The sequence below is a fragment of the Penicillium hordei genome, assembly GCF_028827395.1.
Source record: "Penicillium hordei strain IBT 12815 chromosome Unknown utg000002l_segment0_segment0, whole genome shotgun sequence".
In the NCBI taxonomy this organism is placed as follows: Eukaryota; Fungi; Ascomycota; class Eurotiomycetes; order Eurotiales; family Aspergillaceae; genus Penicillium; species Penicillium hordei.
This window is the reverse complement of record NW_026623143.1, coordinates 1,061,395-1,083,008: the sequence shown is the minus strand read 5'-3', so window position 1 is coordinate 1,083,008 and position 21,614 is coordinate 1,061,395. Positions and strand designations below refer to the sequence as shown.

General features: G+C 48.6%; 10 protein-coding genes across 10 annotated transcripts; 6 read left to right on the top strand and 4 right to left on the bottom strand.

The window, feature by feature from the left end:
- Nucleotides 1-145: 145 nt before the first annotated feature.
- Nucleotides 146-1,511, bottom strand: N7537_003708 (polysaccharide lyase family 1 protein; the record flags this gene model as incomplete). Its single annotated transcript, XM_056894766.1, has 4 exons — nucleotides 146-487; nucleotides 584-914; nucleotides 977-1,102; nucleotides 1,177-1,511. The coding sequence occupies 4 exons, from the start codon at nucleotides 1,509-1,511 to the stop codon at nucleotides 146-148; spliced, it is 1,134 nt and encodes a 377-aa protein (XP_056754514.1).
- A 1,223-nt stretch (nucleotides 1,512-2,734) lies between these two features.
- N7537_003707 (putative amidase) lies at nucleotides 2,735-4,543 on the bottom strand (the record flags this gene model as incomplete). The annotated part of the gene is made up of 2 exons (XM_056894765.1): nucleotides 2,735-4,193; nucleotides 4,248-4,543. 2 exons carry the CDS (start codon nucleotides 4,541-4,543, stop codon nucleotides 2,735-2,737), a joined length of 1,755 nt encoding a protein of 584 aa, XP_056754513.1.
- Nucleotides 4,544-5,728: 1,185 nt separating this feature from the next.
- N7537_003706 (uncharacterized protein) lies at nucleotides 5,729-7,171 on the top strand (the record flags this gene model as incomplete). The annotated part of the gene is made up of 3 exons (XM_056894764.1): nucleotides 5,729-5,947; nucleotides 6,093-6,601; nucleotides 6,661-7,171. The coding sequence occupies 3 exons, from the start codon at nucleotides 5,729-5,731 to the stop codon at nucleotides 7,169-7,171; spliced, it is 1,239 nt and encodes a 412-aa protein (XP_056754512.1).
- A 1,633-nt stretch (nucleotides 7,172-8,804) lies between these two features.
- N7537_003705 (uncharacterized protein) lies at nucleotides 8,805-9,840 on the top strand (the record flags this gene model as incomplete). The annotated part of the gene is made up of 3 exons (XM_056894763.1): nucleotides 8,805-9,104; nucleotides 9,151-9,263; nucleotides 9,318-9,840. The coding sequence occupies 3 exons, from the start codon at nucleotides 8,805-8,807 to the stop codon at nucleotides 9,838-9,840; spliced, it is 936 nt and encodes a 311-aa protein (XP_056754511.1).
- A 644-nt stretch (nucleotides 9,841-10,484) lies between these two features.
- Nucleotides 10,485-11,429, top strand: sdh2 (succinate dehydrogenase iron-sulfur protein subunit SDH2; the record flags this gene model as incomplete). The annotated part of the gene is made up of 3 exons (XM_056894762.1): nucleotides 10,485-10,827; nucleotides 10,907-11,058; nucleotides 11,109-11,429. The coding sequence occupies 3 exons, from the start codon at nucleotides 10,485-10,487 to the stop codon at nucleotides 11,427-11,429; spliced, it is 816 nt and encodes a 271-aa protein (XP_056754510.1).
- Nucleotides 11,430-12,581: 1,152 nt separating this feature from the next.
- Nucleotides 12,582-14,401, top strand: N7537_003703 (cytochrome P450; the record flags this gene model as incomplete). Its single annotated transcript, XM_056894761.1, has 5 exons — nucleotides 12,582-12,789; nucleotides 12,872-13,740; nucleotides 13,812-13,922; nucleotides 14,008-14,174; nucleotides 14,227-14,401. 5 exons carry the CDS (start codon nucleotides 12,582-12,584, stop codon nucleotides 14,399-14,401), a joined length of 1,530 nt encoding a protein of 509 aa, XP_056754509.1.
- Nucleotides 14,402-14,937: 536 nt separating this feature from the next.
- Nucleotides 14,938-15,180, bottom strand: N7537_003702 (uncharacterized protein; the record flags this gene model as incomplete). The annotated part of the gene is made up of 1 exon (XM_056894760.1): nucleotides 14,938-15,180. The coding sequence occupies one exon, from the start codon at nucleotides 15,178-15,180 to the stop codon at nucleotides 14,938-14,940; it is 243 nt and encodes an 80-aa protein (XP_056754508.1).
- A 2,070-nt stretch (nucleotides 15,181-17,250) lies between these two features.
- On the top strand, nucleotides 17,251-18,063 carry N7537_003701 (uncharacterized protein; the record flags this gene model as incomplete). Its single annotated transcript, XM_056894759.1, has 1 exon — nucleotides 17,251-18,063. One exon carries the CDS (start codon nucleotides 17,251-17,253, stop codon nucleotides 18,061-18,063), a length of 813 nt encoding a protein of 270 aa, XP_056754507.1.
- Nucleotides 18,064-18,333: 270 nt separating this feature from the next.
- N7537_003700 (class II fructose-bisphosphate aldolase) lies at nucleotides 18,334-19,200 on the bottom strand (the record flags this gene model as incomplete). Its single annotated transcript, XM_056894758.1, has 1 exon — nucleotides 18,334-19,200. One exon carries the CDS (start codon nucleotides 19,198-19,200, stop codon nucleotides 18,334-18,336), a length of 867 nt encoding a protein of 288 aa, XP_056754506.1.
- Nucleotides 19,201-20,026: 826 nt separating this feature from the next.
- Nucleotides 20,027-21,499, top strand: N7537_003699 (uncharacterized protein; the record flags this gene model as incomplete). Its single annotated transcript, XM_056894757.1, has 3 exons — nucleotides 20,027-20,270; nucleotides 20,374-20,867; nucleotides 20,945-21,499. 3 exons carry the CDS (start codon nucleotides 20,027-20,029, stop codon nucleotides 21,497-21,499), a joined length of 1,293 nt encoding a protein of 430 aa, XP_056754505.1.
- Between the last annotated feature and the right edge of the window lie 115 nt (nucleotides 21,500-21,614).

The window sequence follows — 21,614 nt, the reverse complement described above, 5'->3', positions numbered from 1 at the left end:
TCAAATGATTTCTTATTAATGCTAGTAGATCACATAGAGATCTCATTGTTTAAATTACACACAAACAATCCTCAGCTACCTCTCCCATCCCCCTTTGTCACCTCACAACTCCCCTCCCCAGGAGTATATGACACTCAACTCCACTTCAAAGCTTACCCTGACCGGCGTTAGCATTAACACTGGCAACAACGGAAGTGTAAGCCGCAGCAGAAGCAATGTTCTTTCCAGCAAAGTTGGCCAAGAATCCAGTATCAGCGCGGCCACTGAAGGTTCCGGAAGATCCGAATCCATTGAGCTGGCAGGAACGGCCGAGGTGAGAGCTGCAGACAGCGTTGGTGTTGCTATCGGGCGAGGAGAACAGCTGTCCAGCAATAGGAGTCTCGACAACAGCAACGATGTTCTGGAACACGTTACCCTCAGCGAGAACGTAGCCGCCAGCGCCGATCTCGAAGGCGTGGCCGGAGTTGTCGAACCAGTAGTTGTTGACCTAGCATGTATTCGTTAGCATCATTCGTATTTCCATAGACTTAATCCCGAGACAGGATGTGCCATCCCAAAGAAAAGTAGATCAATCAAAACTTACAGCGTGCAGAAGGGTGTTGCCCTGAACCTTGGGCGCACGTCCACTGGTGTGGTAGATGTAGTTACCCTTCATGGTAACGAGATCGCTGGATCCATCGAGGTAGACGCCCCAGTAGTGGTATCCGTTACAGGTAGCGGAGTAGTCGCTGGCACCGTTGATGTAGCTGTTGGAGATAGTGACGCGCTTGGAGGCCTCGGTGCCGAGCACGATGTGCTGGCGAGAGATACGGGCAGTGGTGACGTGGTCGATCCAGACCATGTCAGCGTTGTTGATGGTGATGGCGTCACCGCCCCAGACGTACTTGGGATTGATGTCGGTGATGGCGATGTTCCTAGTTAGATGCGTCAGTTTTGGGATTCGGGTTTTGGTTTGGGGGTGTTATCAATATCTTACTGGATGATGACGTTGTTCGCGCCGCTGACGATACGGAGACCCTTGCCCTTGATGACACCGGCGCTGCCGGAGCCGACGATGGACTTGTTGGACTTGACGGTTATGCCGAGGGTACCGGCGTTGTCACTGGGAGCGGTCAGTTAGTATGGACTTCAGGGATTGATTGAAACAGAGAGTTTGGGTGGTTGGAGGTGGCTTACTATTTGACAGAGGCGGAGGGCGCATTCGGCTCGTAGTTTTTGCACCAGTTGTTCTGGTTGATGGCAAGCTGACAAGCAGAGGCAGTACCCCAAGGAGCGCAGCCAGTGCCGGTGGTAGTTCCCTCAGTGCCGGTGAAGTCGAAAGTCTTGGAGAGAACAATCACGCGAGGGGAAGAGTCACCCAGGTACGAGACCAGCTCGGCTGTGGTGCTGGGGTAGACAGGGGTGGCAGAGCCACCACCAGTGACGCCCTTGGCGAAACCCTCTGCGGCGCCGGTGACACCGACGGCAGCGGCTCGCACAGCGAGTGCTGCAAAGATAGCTGTGATCTTCATGTTGGGAGATGGTAGGTTCTACCGGTTTAAAAGAATGGAATCCTTGGGATGAAGAGCTGAGGGAGACATTTTGGGCGCGATGGACGTGATCTTATATAGGATCAACAAGCAGTCCAATATACATAGCTCTCCGAGCTAATCCGGGCTAAGACACAAGCACGTTTGAGAACCAAGTCTCTCCACCCGGGTAATCTCCGTTGTGGTAAGCCGATGTTGTTCCGACGAATAGTGACCGAAGCCCTAGGCGCCTGGGGCTTGGCATAAAACGTGGGACCAGCCTTGAATAGTCGGGCAATGTATTAAGGTTGTGCATAATCCACAATTTGGCGGAGAAATAAACACTTATGCTCTGCAGGGGTACAGTGTAGATGAGAAGCATGCGGAAAAATTGTAGACCTGTGCTATGGGAGATGATAGTACACCAATAAGGAGGCCGTTGGATAGCGGGTATATTCGTATATTCGTATATTCGTATATTCGTACACAAGGTCCCCTGTGGTGCAAATTCAATATGCAAAGGAACCTCAGGAGTCAAAGTTGAATAATCCCAGTCGTAAATCAGGCCGGCATTGAAGAATTGGGTCCGGTCCTTGAAGGTGTTTCACTTGGGGGATGTTCCCCACATCGGTAACTGTATGGAGTAAGCTTGTCAACTTTGTGGTCGGACTCTTTACTCGGATGAGAACGGTCTCCGAGGTTCATTCTGAGGTTCTCTCCCTTTTTTTTTGCACCAATGTCCATGATCTGTGTTCGGTTTTCTGATTTCTCGTGTTACGGCAAGATGATCAAGTGGTGAGGTTGGAGAATTTGTCCGTCTTGGCGAACACAGGGATTTTCCTCTGTCGATCTTTAAGCACTGTTATTGCATCAATGATAGTCGTAGTCTAAATTGTACTCCGTAAAAATGTGAAGATCCGGAACCTGCCCACGAGCCTAATGTTACCCACCACAGCAATCAGATCCACTCGAGGTTCTTTTGATTGAAATAATTTCGGAGATTTGGTGGAGTAATATAGATTGCATAAATATTACTAGTGATTGGCGCGTTTCATCTAAAGGCCATAGAAGAAAAAAAGATAAGAAAGGGGATTGAAAATGTCCGAATGAACGCTAGATTTCTATTCATTAAACATGTGTAGGCTATGTAATGATGTGTGGTATACAATAAAAAGCACAAATGATCAGCTATAACCATCTCTAAAGAGAATCCACTCCAACGGCTTCTAGAAAGCGACGGGCAGAGGACGCTCCAGGTAGCCACGCCACTGAGGAAGTGGACGGTCCCACTTGGCGCCTTGGTTCTTCTTCAGGTCCTCGATAGCACTAGCGTACTTGATCAAGGTAGCCTCAGAGAAAGCAGTGTTGACGAGAGCAAGGCCAAAGGGCATGCCCGAGACATCGCTGACGCCAGCAGGCAGAGTGATGACAGGGTATCCAGCCTGGGCGGCGATCTCAACGCTTTGAGCAACATCGGGGGGCACAAGGAGACCGTCGAGAGTAACATTACCGTGCTTCAAGGCAGCATCGATACCCTCCTCGCGGGTAGTGCGCTGGCAGAACTCCAAAGCCTGGAAGTAGGTCTCGTCCATGACACCCTTGCTCTCGAGGGAAGCAAGGAGACCGTCCTGGCCGGAGCCGAAGGCAGGGTGGATACCGGGCAGACCACCCTCGGAGCCGTAGTTATCGATGTTGTACTGGACAAGGTCCTCGACGGAGCGAACGTTGGTGTTCTCAACCTCGGAAAGGTAGGTGCGCAGGTTGTTGTAGAAGTCAACCTTGATGTAGGAGTACGAGGACTCGTTGGAATAGCCGCGGGTGGTACCGTAGTCCCAATTCCAGCCATCAGGCGAGACAATCTCCTTGTAGTGAGGCAGCTCAGTGCCGTTGATGACAGTGGCGCCGGCGGACTGGATCAGCTCGACCAGCTCGAGGAGCCGGGCAATTTGGTCGGCATCGCCGAGGGCCCAGAAGGAATCCCAAGGGATACCGAAGACAGCGCCCTTAAGAGCGGTCTGGTTGGACAGGAACTGGGTGTATCCACCGACGGGGGTGAGACCCTCCTGGGCGGAAGTGTAGTTGTCGCGGGGGTCAATACCGTAGATGGCATCGAGGGCGTAGACGGCATCACGGACGGTCTTACCGAAGGTTCCGACGGTGTCCTGGTGGGTCGACTCAGGGATGACACCGGCACGGGAGGTCAGACCAACAGTGGGCTTAATACCAACAATGGAGTTGCGCTGAGCGGGGTTAATCACAGAGCCATCGGTCTCGGTTCCCAGAGCAATGGGGACCAGGTTGGCGCCGACGGCGACACCAGAGCCAGTGCTGCTGCCACCGGGGTTCACGGTGAAGTTGTAAGCACTGCGGCACTGACCGCCGCGGCCGCTGAAGCCTTCGGAGTAGTTGTTAGAGCGCATGTCGGCCCACTCGCTCAGGGCGGCCTTGCCGAGAAGCAGAGCACCGGCCTTGCGCATGCCGTTGACGACGTGAGAATCACGGGGCACGACGTTACCGAGCAGAGCCCAGCTACCGGCAGTGGTCTCCAAACGGTCCTTAGTGGCGATGTTGTCCTTGACAATGAATGGGATACCATGGAGAGGACCACGGACCTTGCCTTCGTCACGCTCAGCATCGAGCAACTTGGCAATGGCGTAAGCATCCGGGTTCACTTGCAGGATAGCACTAATAAGGCTGTTAGTCAATAATTATATGACAGGGATTTCAAACATAATATACTTCAAGTAAGGCTGGGTCTGGTAAACACGGTCCATGTAGCAGTCCAGCAACTGGACGCCGGTGAAAGTACCAATCGCCAGCTCGGCCTGGATCTGGTCGATAGTAGCCTCCTCCAGCTTGAAGCCGTGGCAGGTGCGCATAGGGAACTGTGCGGCACCATCACCGCCCAGGCGAGGGAAGTCATAGAGGTAGGGATCAGTTAGGATCTGGGATTCGACCAAGCAGTCGGACTCCTGAGCAACAACAGAGCTCACCAAGGCGAGGCCGCTCACCAATGTTTGAATTAAAGGTGCCATGATGGGAATTAGATTGAAAAGCCCCGCCAAAAAACCATGTGGCAGAATGATTATATTTCGGGGGAGTTCGTGTTGTTATACTTGCAAGATAGTTAACTTTGGTACGTGACTAATTGCACATAAACCGGGGCCGCATTCCCAAGACATTTTTCAACATTTTTCACGGTTTTGAATATTTCTCTTCTTCCTTTAAGCTCTTTTTTTTTTTTTTTTTTTTTTTCCTATCTGCTTTAGACGGCTATTCTATTCGGTCTAATCTCATTCCATCCACTATATCTGCCAAACTATTTGAATTAGTGGCGTTTGTTCAGTACAAACCTCCGTGAAAAATGTTCAAAAATGACCAATAGGGACATTTTTTTTTAATCTATAATCTAGGTACCTTGCGCACTAGTTTACCTATATTCCAAAAAAAAAAAAAAAAAAAACATACCTTGGTACTAGTTGGCTATAGAACCGAGACGACCTGCCTAAAACTGCAAGTTTAACTGGATCCGAAAAGTCTGCCGGCCCCATCAAAGACCATCGGAACCGAGTTGCGCTCCGTTCGATCTCCAATCCACTTTGAAAGTATTTTTGATTGGCTGCCTTGCGCGATGTCCCCCATGGTGTCAAAGATCGTACGACCAGCTCGGCTTAGCTCGGCCATAGCATGGTGGATGTTGATTGATAGAAAATGTAACATCGCGACTGGGCCTATGAAGTCCAAGAATAGCATGCTAACCGACTTTTTCACCCACGTGGAAAAAGCAGGTCGCATTAGTTCCGAGTTAGGGCTTTTGATTTAGTTCTAATTCACATCTCTATACTCGGTATATATTCTGACATATGACATCTATCCAGTAAGATACTTTGTTTACATACTCAAAGTATAATAAACTATTCGATTTGACCAAACTCCATAAACTTCGAATGCAACCAAGTCCGTGGTTTCAAAAGTCTCCAATGTTTGGTACGGCACTTCAGTTGGTCACTGGGGTCGGGATCCCATGGAATTATTGGAAGGAAGATCCGCTCATATCCACTTTCCTTTGAGAGAATTAAGAGAACAAAGAAAAGTATATCTTTGCCTTCGGGTTCTTTGAGATAATATACCAGGCCTTCCGGACGTGATGGGTAAGCTCCTCTCGGTCTATACCTTTACTACATCGTTCCTATTTATCATGTCACTCATTTGAAATTGCAATGACCATCCCCGATGATATCCTTGCTGCAGATGCAGCAGGGAGAATACCCAGTGGGGTCACGCTCGAATATCTAGCACAGTCCCGCGATAGCTCTGCCATTGTGGGAATCATTTTCATGATATGTTTCACGGGCCTGTTGATGATTATACGTTTATATGCCCGGGCATTCATTGTGAAGAAGATTGGTTTGGATGATGCATTGGCCGTCGTGACATTGGTACGATCCTCCACTTTTCACCCCAGATCTACACTGCACTAAATAAATATGCATGAGCACCACGCACGACCAAATTGGTTATGAATAGTTACAAAAAATATACATAAACAAAGAAAAAAAAAACTAACAATAACTCCAATCACAGATGCTTTATATTGCCTTTGTCATCCTCTCAATCATCCTGATCAACTTGGGAAGCGGTCGCCACATCGAATACATCCAATATGTGCTATCTTTGCCCACAGTCCGCCAAACCGAAGTTCTAGACTTCATCGCTCACATTCTTTACACAACGGCTCTATTCCTATGTCGTCTGTCCGGTCTAGCCTTCTACTTCCGGCTCACAGCCCGCTCAACGAAACTCCACCTAAGCATTATCATCGCCGCGCCACTCCTTTTCGCCGCGTACCTACCCCAGCTCTTCCTCCTGATCTTCCACTGCAAACCGGTCACAGGGCTCTGGCCCTACGAGTGGCAAGTTGAGCCGAAGACATACAACTGCCTCTCATGGGGACTCGTGTATTCGGTGAACTCGGGGCTATCTCTCGCCTGTGATATATTGATGTTCGCCATCCCAGCAGCACTCATCAAGGGACTGCACGTTTCTTTAGAAAAGAAGATCAAGCTATCCATCGTGATGTTCCCCGGTATCCTGTGAGTAACCCCCACCTCCCAGATTGTCAAACAAGTCCCACAAAACTAATACCACACAGCGTAATCATAATCTCCGCAATCCGCGTCTGGCTTGTAGCAGAGGGTCAATGGGACTCCGACGGCAGCTGGGCCTACAATCCGATGATGTGTGTCGAGAACGCCGAGATCGCGGCAACTCTAATCGCGCTCTCGGTGCCGGCGCTGAAACCCGTCTTCGGAAACTTGTTCGCACACTTGACCGAGTACACGTCCAGCCACACGCGCTCGCGCTCGACAAAACTGCACAGTCTCGGTCATTCTAAGACTATTGCAAGCGGTGCGGTATCCAGCAATCGGGATAGCAAGCGTCTCATTAATTGGTCGAAGATTGGGAAGGATGATTATGAGATGATGCCTTCTGAGATATCAGTTTCGAGGGATGTTAGAGGTGCGTCGAGAGCGAGTGATCACAGTGGGGAGGTGGAGAGTCGTGCGAGGAGTCCCGTGATTCGGGTTACGAATGAGATTACTATTAATCGTGGGCATGACGGTGTTGTTAGGGTTGAGAAGCCCGGGTCTAGGGAGAGTTAGAAATGCTTTTTTTTTTGTTCTAGTATATCAAATAGATATATATATATATTAGGCTACTTATTCATATTAAAAGCCTTTTTTTCTCAAGGAATCCTACGCGCCTCCATATATGGCATTGACTATGTCTTTTCGTTTCTTTCCAAGGTTGGTGGAACCAAAAATATATTAACATATAGGGGCACACAGGTCATAAGAACAAACCGATCACCTAGTCCTTTATTCAATAACGGCGATGTGATACAGACAATATCAGTTGGAACAGCAGTGTCTAAAACCACATAAATAGAGTGTTCTATCTCGACAATTACCCATATCACCAGCTGTCTCATCTATCCTCATCTGGGCTCACTTCAAGTTATCAATATCTATCTTGTTGGCCATACCATGGCTTCAAGAGATGATCCCACCATGCAAGCGCTTCTACCTGATACGCCACGCCAGCGTCTCAAGGTGGACCTCGATACACCCGTATTTGAAATCCTTTCCTGCTATGGAGAAAGCCACATCCACTTCCCAAAAACTCTCAGGCAGCATTACGATCTCAACTCGGCGAAACTTGACAGTCTAATCGCCTTCCCAGAAACTAGACTGTATCCCACAGTTGTGGATTCATGGCCCACGTACAATTACGAGGGGAGGATGTGACTGAGAAGCCCAATCGATATTGCAAGCAAGGGCTGTAGGTTTGGGGAGTTTATCGAATTAACCGACGAGCTTGTAAATCTCGGTCTCCCAATCCGCCAAGATAGTATACGAAGCATAACAAGCCGGAATGAATCATCTGATGAAACACCCTCAGGTGCTGGCGTCGTGCAACAAGTAAAGAAAAGACGTGATAAACTAAAGGGGGGGTTCGGTAAATAGGTGGGGTAATTTCCTTTTGGGCGTCTTTAGAGGCGTTGAATAACTAGTGTACGGCGCTTAGTTTGTTTAGTGAGACATAAAATGGGGTTTCTTTTCTCGTCCGAGTGGCGTTGGAATTTAGCGCTTATGCGCTCTTGGTTTCAGTTATTGTGGAGGTCACTGTACTCCATACGTGGATGTATAATTGGTTAGGAAGAACGCGGAAGCATGAAGCTTTCTCAGTGTTTTCCAACCCTCTCTTTTTCAAATTGATCCAGAGTTTCGAAAGATAATTTCCGAATGATTCTACAATGCCGGGGTCCGAGACTAAGCTTTGTGTCTCGTGATGTTGTCGGGTTAGCTTCACATTTGAATATAAAACGGTTGGCGGCCCTTCGGTTGAACAAAACACGAGATGTCGTCATGACTACTATTCCTGGCCCCAATGTTGATCCAAGACTGGCCCCCAAGACTGGCCCCCAGACTTGGCCCCAAGTTGGCCTCTCAAGTGCAACGTTGTCATTTGCCAAGATGCATGACCCAACCTCTTTAGGGTGTAGTTCAAGCTGTTAAATAATCGATTTTGGTGCTTACCAACCTCATGAATAGTCGATATGTTTCTAATGCGAAGCTGCTGATTTCGGGACGATCACTGGATTTGTCATATGGTGAACATTTGATGTTTAAAAGAATAAGTACACTTGATGTTCTAGAGAATAAACTATCAACTTCATTTACAACATTGATCTTCCCCAGTGATCCTTGACCAAATCGTTCAATTTCTACGAGAATGACCCTCAAATACCTCATTACAGGAGCAACTGGAGGCCTCGGTTCAGGAGTCCTATCCTACCTTGCTGCGAATGTCCCGGCATCAGAGTATGCTGCAGCGTCCTCGAGAGAGGAAAATCGCAAACAATTCGAAGACCGAGGGATCGCATTCCGAGTAGCGAGCTATGACGACCCAGAGACATTAGAGACCGCATTCAAAGACGTGGAGAACCTGTTCTTCGTTAGCACCAACACCTTCGACATCGAGAAGCGGCGCAAGCAACACGAAAACTTTGTAATTGCAGCGAAGAAGATGAACGTGAAACACGCAAGTCATCAAAAAATTCCCCACACTACTATCCCAGCTAACATGGAAGCTGCAGATATGGTATACATCTCTCGCATTCGGTGGATACACTTCCAACTCCAAGGCAGCCGTCCAACAAGGCCATCTGATGACGGAGGAAATGCTAAAACAGTAAGCCAAGCCTCCGACCGTGATAATCCATCCAGTTTCACTCACACCAGCCAGGGCCGATATCAACTTCACCTCTATTCGTGAGGGTTTGTACACAGACGCCTTCCCGGTTTTCATGGGCTGGTATCCAAACGCATCAACCGTTTACGTCCCTTCAGACGGGCCGATTGCCTTTACACTGCGGTCAGAGCTAGGCGAGGCGAATGCGCGGTTGATGATTCAGGGTGGACACGATCGAGAAATCGTGCTGCTCACTGCGCAGCAGACTATCACATTCTCTGAGATCGTGGATCTGATCAACGATACGACCGGCCGAGATGTTCAGTTCAAGCTTGTTTCGCCAGAGGAGTTTGTGCGGTTGAAAGCGGCTGATGACGAGGGTGGGAAGCCGGAAGGGTTCTTCCAGGCGCTGTTGTCATGGTACGAGAGTATTTCGAAGGGGGAGACGTGCACGATTGATCCGCTCATGGGGGAGGTGCTGGACCGTCAACCCGTGCCACCGCGTGAGGCTATTCGGGCCTTTTTGACGGAAAATCGGGACTATGAATGGCATCAGAACTATGTTAATCGTGGTTAGTTCGTTAGTTGGTTAGCGATTACTGTAATGGTCGAATATATTGAAGTCGTAATGTGACAATGTGGTAGATTCCAATGGATGGCATGTGAGTTGACCGGAGTAGCCGTTATCCCTCTCGGCAACTAGACCGGGAGTGGCCTTATAGCCTGAGGCACCCAGTTTTTGTGGGTTTTGACTGGGGAAATCACTGATCAATGGAGGCTTGGAGTAGATAAGATGAGAAGATTGATATATTTTATCAATCACATCCCATTTACACTTCCAATTGACCCGTATTCAGGACATATATATGATCATATCGGAGTGTAGTATCGGCAGTAGACAATTCCCTGAATCTCCTTGACGCCGTGTCCGCCCGAGGCTTGTAAACACCTTGGATCTGATTGGCCAAGACCCGCTGATGTCAGCATCTACACACCCGACCCGTCAAACCCGAGGTTACTAGCGAACAGACTCCTTGGACTTCATTTCGTTGTTGAGGATCTTTGTTGGTTTGTGAAACTCGACTTCGTCGTCGCTACCTTCACATTTTTGAAAGCTCTCCCCTCTTATTTTGTCTTTCTGCTATCAATCCCATTCTCTCCACCCTCTCCATCCTCTCTCCTTTCCACCTCGGTGTTTTTTCACATTTCCGATCACCCGCCATGGCTTCCCTCCGTACCACTTCGCGATTGTTCGCGGCGTCGCGGCCGATGTTCCGCCCTGCCTTCGCTCGCACCTACGCGACCGTCGAGCCTACTCCCTCCGAGCAGCCCAAGATGAAGACTTTCAAGGTCTACCGTTGGAACCCGGACCAGCCCAGCGAGAAGCCCCAGATGCAGTCCTACGACCTCGACCTGAACAAGACCGGACCCATGATGCTCGATGCGCTCATCCGGATAAAGAACGAACTTGACCCTACCCTCACTTTCCGCAGATCTTGCCGTGAGGGTATTTGCGGTTCTTGCGCCATGAACATCGACGGTGTTAACACTCTCGCCTGCTTGTGTATGTACCCGGACCCGCACACGCGCAATCTCGAAGCATCCGACAGCTCCGAATGAAAGCTAATCCTGTGTCCGTATAGGCCGCATTCCCACCGATACCAAGTCCGAGTCTCGCATCTACCCTTTGCCTCACACCTACGTCGTCAAGGATCTTGTCCCTGATATGACCCACTTCTACAAGCAATACAAGTCCATCAAGCCATATCTCCAGCGCGACACTCCTACCGAAGACGTGAGTTCTCTTACATACCAACATCAGTTACAAAAACTAACAATTGCCAGGGTCTCGAATTCCGTCAATCCCCCCAGGATCGCAAGAAGCTCGACGGTCTCTACGAATGTATTCTCTGCGCCTGCTGCTCAACCTCCTGCCCATCGTACTGGTGGAACAGTGAGGAGTACCTCGGACCCGCCATCCTGCTCCAGTCCTTCCGTTGGTTGGCCGATTCCCGTGACGAGAAGACCGCAGAGCGCAAGGCCGCTCTCGACAACAGCATGAGCGTCTACCGTTGCCACACCATTCTCAACTGCACACGGACTTGCCCCAAGGGTCTTAACCCAGGTCGCGCAATTGCCGAGATCAAGAAGATGTTGGCTGTCTAGATTTGTGGATATAAAACGGAGTACCGCGGAATTTTCTTTTTCTGTCCAATGCCTTTCCAGTCGCCTTCCCTCTGTTTCTCTATTTCCTATTTTCTTTTACTTTTTTTTTCCCGACTACTTCACGCATGTTTCTATAGGTGTAAATTGTGGACGTTTGTTTCTTACAGGAATGCACTGGTAGTCCATTCGGCTGCATGATGATAGCGCAACCTATACCTTTGTATTGTATCAATCTCTCAATCTAGATGTCTGATATTTCCATCTATATCCATATATATATATCCATATAAAGATCTGCAATCTATATTCACAGCGTATTTCCCTAACACATGCTAAGCGAATCCTGATACACCTATCCCTGTCTGGGCTAGACTCATTCGGCTAAGACGACTAGCACGCTAAAAAGGCCACTTGTACACTGCCTCCACAAATCGTACTAAGGTCTTGAGCGATACTCAACTGGGCTGTTAGCACAGTTGGTAGTGCGCCCGCTTCGCATTATTGCGAGCGTGCGGGAGGTCCTGGTTTCGATTACCAGATAGTCCACTTTGTCTTTGTTTTTGTTTTTGGCTCCCTACATTTTTCTTGGTTTATTTGCTTTGTCCTCTTGTCGGGCTGCAGCTAAAAGCAGGCTATGGAATCCAATACCGAACACCGGGATTCATTGGGTCCTTCCAGCGGCCGGCTCATACGGAGGTGGGTATATCAGCCCATTTATCGGCCGTGCAGCTGTACCTCGTCATCTACATCACATCCTTTCAAACCAGGGGGGCCCATTGTTCCCAGGCTGATGGACAAGCAGGATTGTGTTCGACCTGACCCTAGCGTTAGATGCGTTTGCATCTGCACGGTGGGCGAATTCAGATAGTACTCGACGAATGATAGCTACATATAGCACCCTAGCGGGCCCCCGGCGCGTCATAATATCCAAATACGGTTGGATTAACTAAATAAGTGTGTTGAATTAGGAAAGAGTTGATTTGTACATTAACTTTGTATTATGCACTCTCTATGCACTACCAACCTCGTGGGCACGGCTCTGTTTTTTTTTATATTATTATTCAATCTGAACCCTTGTCCTGGCCATTCCTATATAAGACATGGCGGTCCACCGCTACTCTTCCTCACTATTAGTGAGTAGATTCGTCTATAATGGATTCCCTGGCACTATACGTGTCTGTACTGGCGTTGCCGTTGGGACTGCTGGTATTGCGCACTGTGTACCATGTGTACTTCCACCCGTTGTCCAGCTTCCCCGGTCCAAAACTCGCTGCTGCGACCTTTCTCTATGAGTTCTATTACGATGTGGTCAAGAGCGGCATGTACATATGGGAGATTGAGCGCATGCACGAGAAATATGGTAAGTATATAGATCCGAGATCCACATCAACTATCCAAGTCAGCAAAAACATACAGAAATGCAAATGTGACTAATAAACTAGGCCCAATCGTGCGAATCAGCCCACGAGAAGTGCACATCAAAGACTCAAGCTACTACGACGAAATCCACGCTGGCGCCTCACGCAGACGCTCGAAAGACCCCAAATATGCCATCGCCTTCGGCGCGCCAAACTCCCTCGTAGGAACAATAACCCACGACCACCACCGCTTCCGCCGCGGCCTGCTGAGTAACTACTTCTCCAAGCGCTCGGTGGTAGACCTTGGCCCGTCCATCCACGACAAAGTCGACAAGCTAATCGCGCGCTTCGAGCAAGCCCACCAAACCAACGATGTGCTGCACCTGCAATTAGACTTCGCCGCGCTGACTGCAGATGTCATTACCAATTACTGCTACGGCTGGAGCTATGGCTACCTGGACGGCGAGAAGGGATCGCAGAGCAATGACCTCGTCGACGCGGTTAATGGGTTGATGGTTATGTTCCACATTAACCGGTTCTTCCCGTTCCTTATCTCTGTTTTTAGGAATGCGCCGCCTAAGCTGCTGCGCTGGCTGCAGCCACAGATGGCGGACTTGTTTGATTTAAAGGCTAGACTTAGACAGCAGGCGGATGATACTTTGCAGAAACAGGGTCTGCAGAAGATTGATTCTGAGGCGAGGTCGACTATATTTGATGCGTTGACGAGGTTGGAGTTGCCTGAGAATGAGAGGACGCTTGATCGCCTAGAGGATGAATCTGCGCTGTTGCTTGGTGCTGGTACGGAGACTACCGCTAGGTCTATTACTGTTGCGATGTTCTATCTCATCCACAACAAGGAGGTTATGGCGAAGCTGCGCGCGGAGTTGAAGACTGTGTTGGCGACACCGTTGTCCAAGGCTTCGTGGGTGGATTTGGAGAAATTACCATACTTGGTGGGTTATTGTTTCCAAGTCCTTTCTTACTTTTATTGTGGATCGCTGATTTTCGTCGTTCCGTGAATAAGACGGGTGTCGTTAATGAAGGCCTCCGTCTTAGCCACGGCATGACAGCCCGGCTGGCTCGTGTTTCACCGACTGAACCTATGTTCTACAAGGATTGGGTTATCCCTGCAGGGGTAAGTGAATGATGCTTACTGGATGTAACATTCCGGTTCAGTCCCCTCTTTCCTAGAAAAGTTACTGATACTTGTTGGATTGCAGACTCCGGTCAGTCAGTCGAACTACTTCGTCCATATGGACCCCACGCTCTTCCCTGAGCCAGAGAAATTTGACCCGGAGCGTTGGATCCGCGCTGCAGGTAAGGGAGAGTATCTGAGTCGGTATATTGTATCGTTCACCAAGGGAAGCAGACAATGTCTGGGAATGAAGTGAGTGTTGTTTATGTATCACGCCGGATTTCATATACTAAGTCTTATCTAGTCTTGCCTATGCGGAGATCTACTTATCTCTGGCACATATTGCTCGTCGCATCAACTTTGCGCTGTACGAGACTACTACCGATAATATCTGTGTTTATCGTGACATGGGGATTGGGTGTCCAGAGGTTGGTTTGTTTGATGTTAAGGCTACAGTGGAGGGCCTTGTGGAGGAGTAGGGTTGTTACTATAGCTTGTGCAAGGTTTATCTGTGGGGTTGATCATGAGTACGATGATATCTGGGAGTGGAGCTTGTACTTTTGTCTATTGCAAGGGGCTTTTGCGGTGCTTTTTGACGTGCGTATTACATATGCAGGTAACCATGTTGTGGGGTATGCTTCACTTGATATGCACTCGAGGAACTACGTGGCTGGATGATGACGGATATTTTATTCTGGTAGTTATTGAATTCTTCAATTACCCGATGAACGCAACTCCGAGGATACTTATTATATGTATAGTGTCATTTGCCTTAGTGAAGATTTAAAGATCTCTTGTATATATATATAGGGATGAAGCAATAAGAAAGAAATAACAACTATATCGGTCACCAATAAACGAATAAATCTTAACAATAATCACAATAATCACAATAAGGACGATCGGCACATAGATACATAACTAAAAGAGAAGCGGAATTAAATGAATTGAAACTAGACCTCAATCCCGGAGGACACATTGACATTTCGATCCACTGCCTCGTCAGGAGTATGGGTTATACAACATCCTCAGTAGTGGTCGTGGAGTCACTACAGCACTGTCTAAAGACCCCGGTGCATTCCGGTGGCTTCTGAGTATCTCCAGTAGGGGAAGGCGAGGGCGAAGAAGATGCCACGGGAGAAGCAACGTGTGTAGCGCGAGCGTGGAGTGAGCTGTTCCCATGCTCTGCAACAGCAAAGCCATTCAGGGAGATGACAAGATGAGCCAAAGCGACAACCTGAAGTTCGAAGAGTCGCATCTTGAAGTGAAGATTAAAGCAGAGGACGAATGTAGATGATTCAGAAGAGATGAATGATAAATAATTGAATTGGCATGTTAAGGGTGTCCTTTATATATGTTTCCATCTTGACATTGATATCCCTAAACTCGTTGGATCTAATACTACTGTCTAGAACAGGTGAAAGGGAAACTACATGTAGAGCAGAATATCACTGACCATAACGGGTAAAAAGTAAACCCGAGGTTTTACATACCTTGGAAAAGATCAGCCATACCTCTTCAATTTGGAAAAATCAACTATCCGATGATTCTTCTAAATCACATAATTAGAATGATTTACAAAATAGAAAATAGTGAGGGATATAGGATATTCCAAGGAAGCCCCTCCCACTGGAGGCTGAAAAGTTTCAAAATCGATGAACTAGTCCTAATTGGGCAGGCTTGGCCGTGACCCATCCATTATGTAAGCATGATTATCCACCCAACGCAGAGGTTGACAGTTGGAAGTACGAGGTACAAATTAATAAGACTGTACTAGTGACCGTTATTAAACGGTTTATTTATAGTAAGCTTATATCGTTATATTATATTAAGCTGTTTAGTTAAACTTTGTCTTCATGTCTACCGTTTTTTGGGCTATTTTCAAAATTTGCGTTCAAATAAAAAAGCATTATAGATATTACCGAGGTTTAAAAAATAGCAGCTGTTGTTAGGTGTTATATAATATGGTTATAGAACAATTGACTTCTTTCCCTCTAATGTAACATTTCTTATACAGATATAGAAATATTCCTTATACTGTAGTGGTATGTTCTAGCTGGGCACGATGAAGAGCCCAATGGTCGAACTGGTGCCAAGAACATTGCATTCGGTATAGTCACTCATTTTTGATAGTAGGAATTCTAGCCTATAATACGGAATATATTGAAGAATACTAGTTTATTCACTCATAATGCATACAGTGGTATACATACGGAGCACTTCATCCAGCATTAGAATGTTGCTACTACGGTATTTTTTTTTAAATTGACTCCAGGTAAACTATTGCTGTAAATCGCCACCCTGCAAGCGAGAATTTAATGAACTGAACATTGAATGAATTGAACAGTAGATTCAAGATGTACCAACAAGGCTCTATTCATATCAAGCAAGTCATGTCATCAAGTTAGGGATAGGAGCGGGATCATGCTCGATGCAACCCTACAGACCACAACACTGTGCGCACGATCAAAGCTAAAGACAGATCATATCTGACGCGATCCTGCGAATATGTGACTACAATGTAGAAGTAAGAAAAGTACATGTAGCCAGTCTCAATACAAAGTAAGCTCGTATGTATCATGGACTGATTGGCTGGCGCTGCAAGGGGTAGTTAGGGTTGCTAGGGGATACCTACGTGCCAGAATATCCCCTACACATTCATCTCCCTTTGAAGGAATTTTTTATAAGGTCTGATCACTTTGTGTGTTGGAGCAGACGTCTTTCCGAAGGGTTTATGCCATACTTGTTATAGTGATACTATTATACAACGTAGTTTGCTCTTTCTGGGGACCATCAGCCTAAGAGACTTAGGTAGCAAACTGGTTGGGAAAAGCAGTCCTATTTATTGCCCTAGATGGTAAACTCCACGTATTTTGAACTCACATCCACGAGGGAACTGAAAGGGCTTCCTGTGCGCCACCACGTCACATTACCTCCGGTATATTCCAGCCACGAAGTTTGCACACTTTGGCTACTCCGCACATAAAATGTTGATCGTGGGATTTGATATCCAGAATCTGACAAGCTTTTCTCTTTGCTGGGCAGGTCCCTAGGCGATCATTCCACGGGAACTCAGCATACGCGGCATACGGAACCCTTCGCAGCCGTTCCCTGCTATGTGAACGCCATCCCAGCGATGTTGATCTCTATCAATAGGAGCGCGAGGCATGGGAGAAAACAGCAATCATAACAGTCCATCAGAGCCCTATATTGCCTACATAAAGACCATTATAACTCTTCCTTCGTTCACTAGCCCTTCCTTCGTTTGCTTCTCTCACCATCCATACTCTCGTTTACTCCCAAGACCAAGGTCACTATACCAATAAAAATGCACGTCTCATACATCTCTCTGGCGTTCTTCACCATCGGCGTCATCGCCGCCCCCGCTGCTCCCAAGCCCAGCAACGATGTCGGAGGCGTCACTGGCGGCTTCCCTTTCAACCCAGCGGGCCCTTCCAGCATCGTAGACAACGATGATGGATTCGACGACTTCCCCTCCGCCCTCGACGCAATGGAACAGGCCTTGGCTGAGAAGCAACAGTCCGCGCAGTCCGCTCAGGCCGCTGCACACCCATCCACCACCCACGTCGTGCTAGCCAAGCCCACTTCCGCCCATGGAGTCGCGGACTTCCCAGCTCCTGTCATCTCTCAGCCTTCGGATCTCCCTCACCCCTCCTCTGATACCTCGCAGTCTCATGTCACTTCCAAGGCTACCCCCACCGCCATCACCACTCCTTCCTACGCCGCCATCCCCACTTCTTCCTACTCCGCAATCCCTGCCCCTTCCTACACCGCCATCCCCACTTCTTCCTACTCCGCAATCCCTACTCCTTCTTACGCCGCCATCGCTACTCCTTCCTACTCTGCAATCCCTACTCCTTCTTACGCCGCCATCGCTACTCCTTCCTACTCCGCAATCCCTACTCCTTCTTACGCCGCCATCGCTACTCCTTCCTACGCCACTATCCCAACTCCAGCTAAGGGCAGCTCTACTTCTCCTTCTAGCGAAATTCCCACTCCGGCATCTGCTGCCTCTAGCACCCCTGCTGCCCCTGGCCCCCTTGGTGGCCTGGCCGGGAACGTTCCGGTGTTCGGAGGCCTCGTTGCCGGTCCCCTGGCTGGCCTCGGTCTCCGTCGTTGAGATTATTGTCTGTTATGATTTCCGTGGGGTGTGGAATATTAACCTATGTGTCGAATGTTGACGTCGGTCGCTTCTGCTCTTTTATACTTCCGTACCTCTGGCAATCGATTGGTGGCTCTTTTTACTTTCTTTTCGTCCTGAAGTCTTTCATATGTCCAATCGCTTTATTTATAGGATCTGTTTTAGCTCTTCATGCGTTCTGAAATCTACAAGTTTATCACACAAAATCCATCTCAACAAATGAGATACAAGACCATCCAACCTCATCTCCTAACTCGACGGGTATTTCCCCCCAGACCCCAACCGATCAATGCACCCCTCAACAGCCTTCTGCATCGCATTGGTCGCCTCCTCCAACAAGGTCGTCAAAGGCACCTTCCCAGCCATCTCTGCCTGGACCCTCACATATTCATTATTTAACACCTTATTGATATTGATCTTGCTAACCCCACAATCAATGCACTTCTTAAAGATCTCCTCAGTAAACGGATCTGCCCCATGAAGCACAAGCCTCACTTCCCGACCAACAGCTTCATTAATCGACTTCAACCTCTCATACTCCAACTGAATCCCTCTGGGCCCATACTCCCCATGAACATTTCCGAACGCAGGTGCAAGCCAGTCAATCCCCGTATCAACAAACTCCCGACTCTCCTCCGGCGTCGTAAGCAACCCCTCAAGATCAGCCGTATCAGCAACACCATCCTCACCACCCTCAATCCGACCAGGCTCCGCCTCTGTCGCGATTCCGCGCGCATGGCAGTACTCCACCAGCTCACGCGTCAGCGAAAGGTTCTCCGCCTTCTCGTAGTGAGACATGTCGACCATGATGCTGTCGAATCCGCCCAGATCAGCCGCATACCGGATTATCTCCGGTGTTTGTGCGTGGTCCATGTGCACGGTTATGGGTACGGTGGCTCTGCGCGCGGCTTCGGCGGCGGCGTGGACGAGGAGGCCGTCGGCGTAGTGAATCGCCCATGGGAAGAGGAGGATCATTGCTGCCGAGCCTTTGACTTCGGCGGCGCGGACAGTGGCCAGAATGCCTTCCACGTTGTAGCAGCACATTGCGGGGATGCCATAGTGGTTTGCGGAGGCGTGGTCTAGGATGCGCAGGGCGCGGTTTTCTTGGAGAGTCATTTTTTTGGGGTTTGGGAGGGTGTGAGTGGGAGAGTGAGGGTGAGGAGATCCTTTCGTGGGAAATGAGGGGTTTGTAGTTTTGAGGTTTATTGTAGACCGAAGGCCGTGTTATATAGTCTCGTGTTGTCCGAGTTGGTCGCTTCACATCCGAGTGTCGGAGTTGCTCCGGAAGCTACGTCACTTTGAGCTATTCGCCAGGGCTGGCAGAATTTACTTTAACCCAGAAAGGATAATGGTGGTGTTTTTGATTTCCAATAGGTTAGATTAGGCTAAATGTTCCAAAACAAATGAGTTAATTGTTGGTACTAACATTGAAATAAAGAAATAACGGGCTCTTATGCGACTATACACCCGCTAATATGGAAAGTAGATAGATGGGAGCAATAGTTCTTATCTGGTTTTTGTTGTGAATATTAAGCATATATATATCACTGCTTCGTCAAACCCAATCGAAGGACCTTTGATTAGCCATTCAAGTATAAAAGTGATGTTTGGCCTGTGATGTCGGCCAACCTCCGAACTTCCAAGTGCCACTCCAACAAGAATAACAAGACTCAAATCTACTAACCGGCAATCAAGAAACCATCAAAATCCAAAATCGGACCCTGGCAAAGCCATCACCTTTCGGCAAAAGCAAGGTAAACCCCTCGGACTTTCCACCGAACCATCCCGCGTTTCCCCAAACATCTTCCCCTCATAAAACCCCCACGCAGCTCGAGCCAATTTATTTCGTTTTATACATTAACAATTGACATTTCCTCAGGAAATATTCTCCAGCGTTTATTCTATTCAATTCCATACATTTTCGTCTCAACAACCAACAACAATGTCCAAACCCTCAATCGGCTTCGTCGGCCTAGGCGCCATGGGCTTCGGGATGGCCACACATCTCGTGAAAGAGGGCTACCCGGTCCACGGCTTCGACGTATTCCCAGCCTCAGTAGAGCGCTTCAAGGCCGCAGGCGGGATCCCAGCGTCCTCACTACAGGACTCAGCAAAGGAAAAGGATTTCTATGTTTGCATGGTAGCTTCAGCGCCGCAGGTGCAGAGTGTTCTTTTCGGTGATGATGGTATAGTTGCAGGTAAACACCACCCCCACCCCGACCTGCTCAAACCAGAAATATAATTAAAGAAATAAAATCAAAACTACAAACTAACCCGTATATCCTATAGCCCTCCCCAAAAATGCAACCCTCCTCCTCTGTTCCACCGTCCCAGCATCCTACGCCCAATCTGTCGCCGCGGAGCTCGCCTCCATCGGCAGAAGCGACATATCCTTCATCGACGCACCCGTATCCGGTGGCGCGCTCCGCGCCGCAGCCGGCACATTGTCAATCATGGCCGGTGCTCCAGATGCCGCGCTAGAGAATGGCCGGTTCCTGCTGCAGGAGATGTCGGACGCTAATAAGCTGTACCTTGTCCCCGGCGGGATTGGCGCAGGTAGTAATATGAAGATGGTGCACCAGGTGCTGGCAGGTATCCATATTCTGGGTGCTAGTGAAGCTCAGGGCTTCGCGGCGCGACTGGGGTTAGATGCTGTGAAGACGGCTGAGGCGATTAAATCCAGTCCGGCTTGGAGTTGGATGCATGAGAATCGGTTGCAGAGGATGTTGGATGAGGATTGGCATCCGGGTGCTAGTGCTTTGACTATTATTCTTAAGGATGTGGTAAGGATATTCGATGTTTAATTTTAGGGGTGGGTGCTGGTTCAGGGGCTAAGTTTGCTAATTGAGTTTCCGATCAGGGGATTATCACGACCTCTGCACGGCAAAGTCAATTCCCGACTCCGCTATGCTCCACTGCTGAACAGGTTTATTTGTCTGCTTTGCTACAGGGCTATGGGCCGGTGGATGACTCGTCTATGGTGCGACAGTACTTTGCTGAGCCGATTACGAAGGTCTCTTCTACTAAGGCTGAGGAGGAGACGGCGGAGGCGTTGCAGCTGGTGTTGGATCTGATGGAGGTGACTAACCTCGTTGCGGCTGCGGAGGCTATTTCGTTTGCGCGCTATCTCAAAGTCGATTTGAAGCAGTTTTATACTCTTGTTGCCGATGCTGCTGGTGCTAGTCGGCAATTCATGACGAAGGGGTTGGAGATTATTGAGGGACTTGGACAGGATGTGAGTGGGGAGACCGTTGAGGGTGCTACTGCTCGTCTAGAGAAGGCTGTGCAGAAGGCTCGTGATCTTCACTGTCCTTTGAATCTTGGTAATGCTGCTTTGAGTGTGTTGTTCATGGCGAAGAAGTCTGGGTTAGGGGCTGAGGGGAGTGCCAGTGTGGTAAAGGCTTTTGAAAATTAGTACAATTGCGGATGGTGATGAAATATGAAAGTTTATATCCCAAAAATATCAAATTTATGGACAGTGCACATTCTACTTGAAACGTCATTTAATTGCTTTTTTATTTTATTTTATT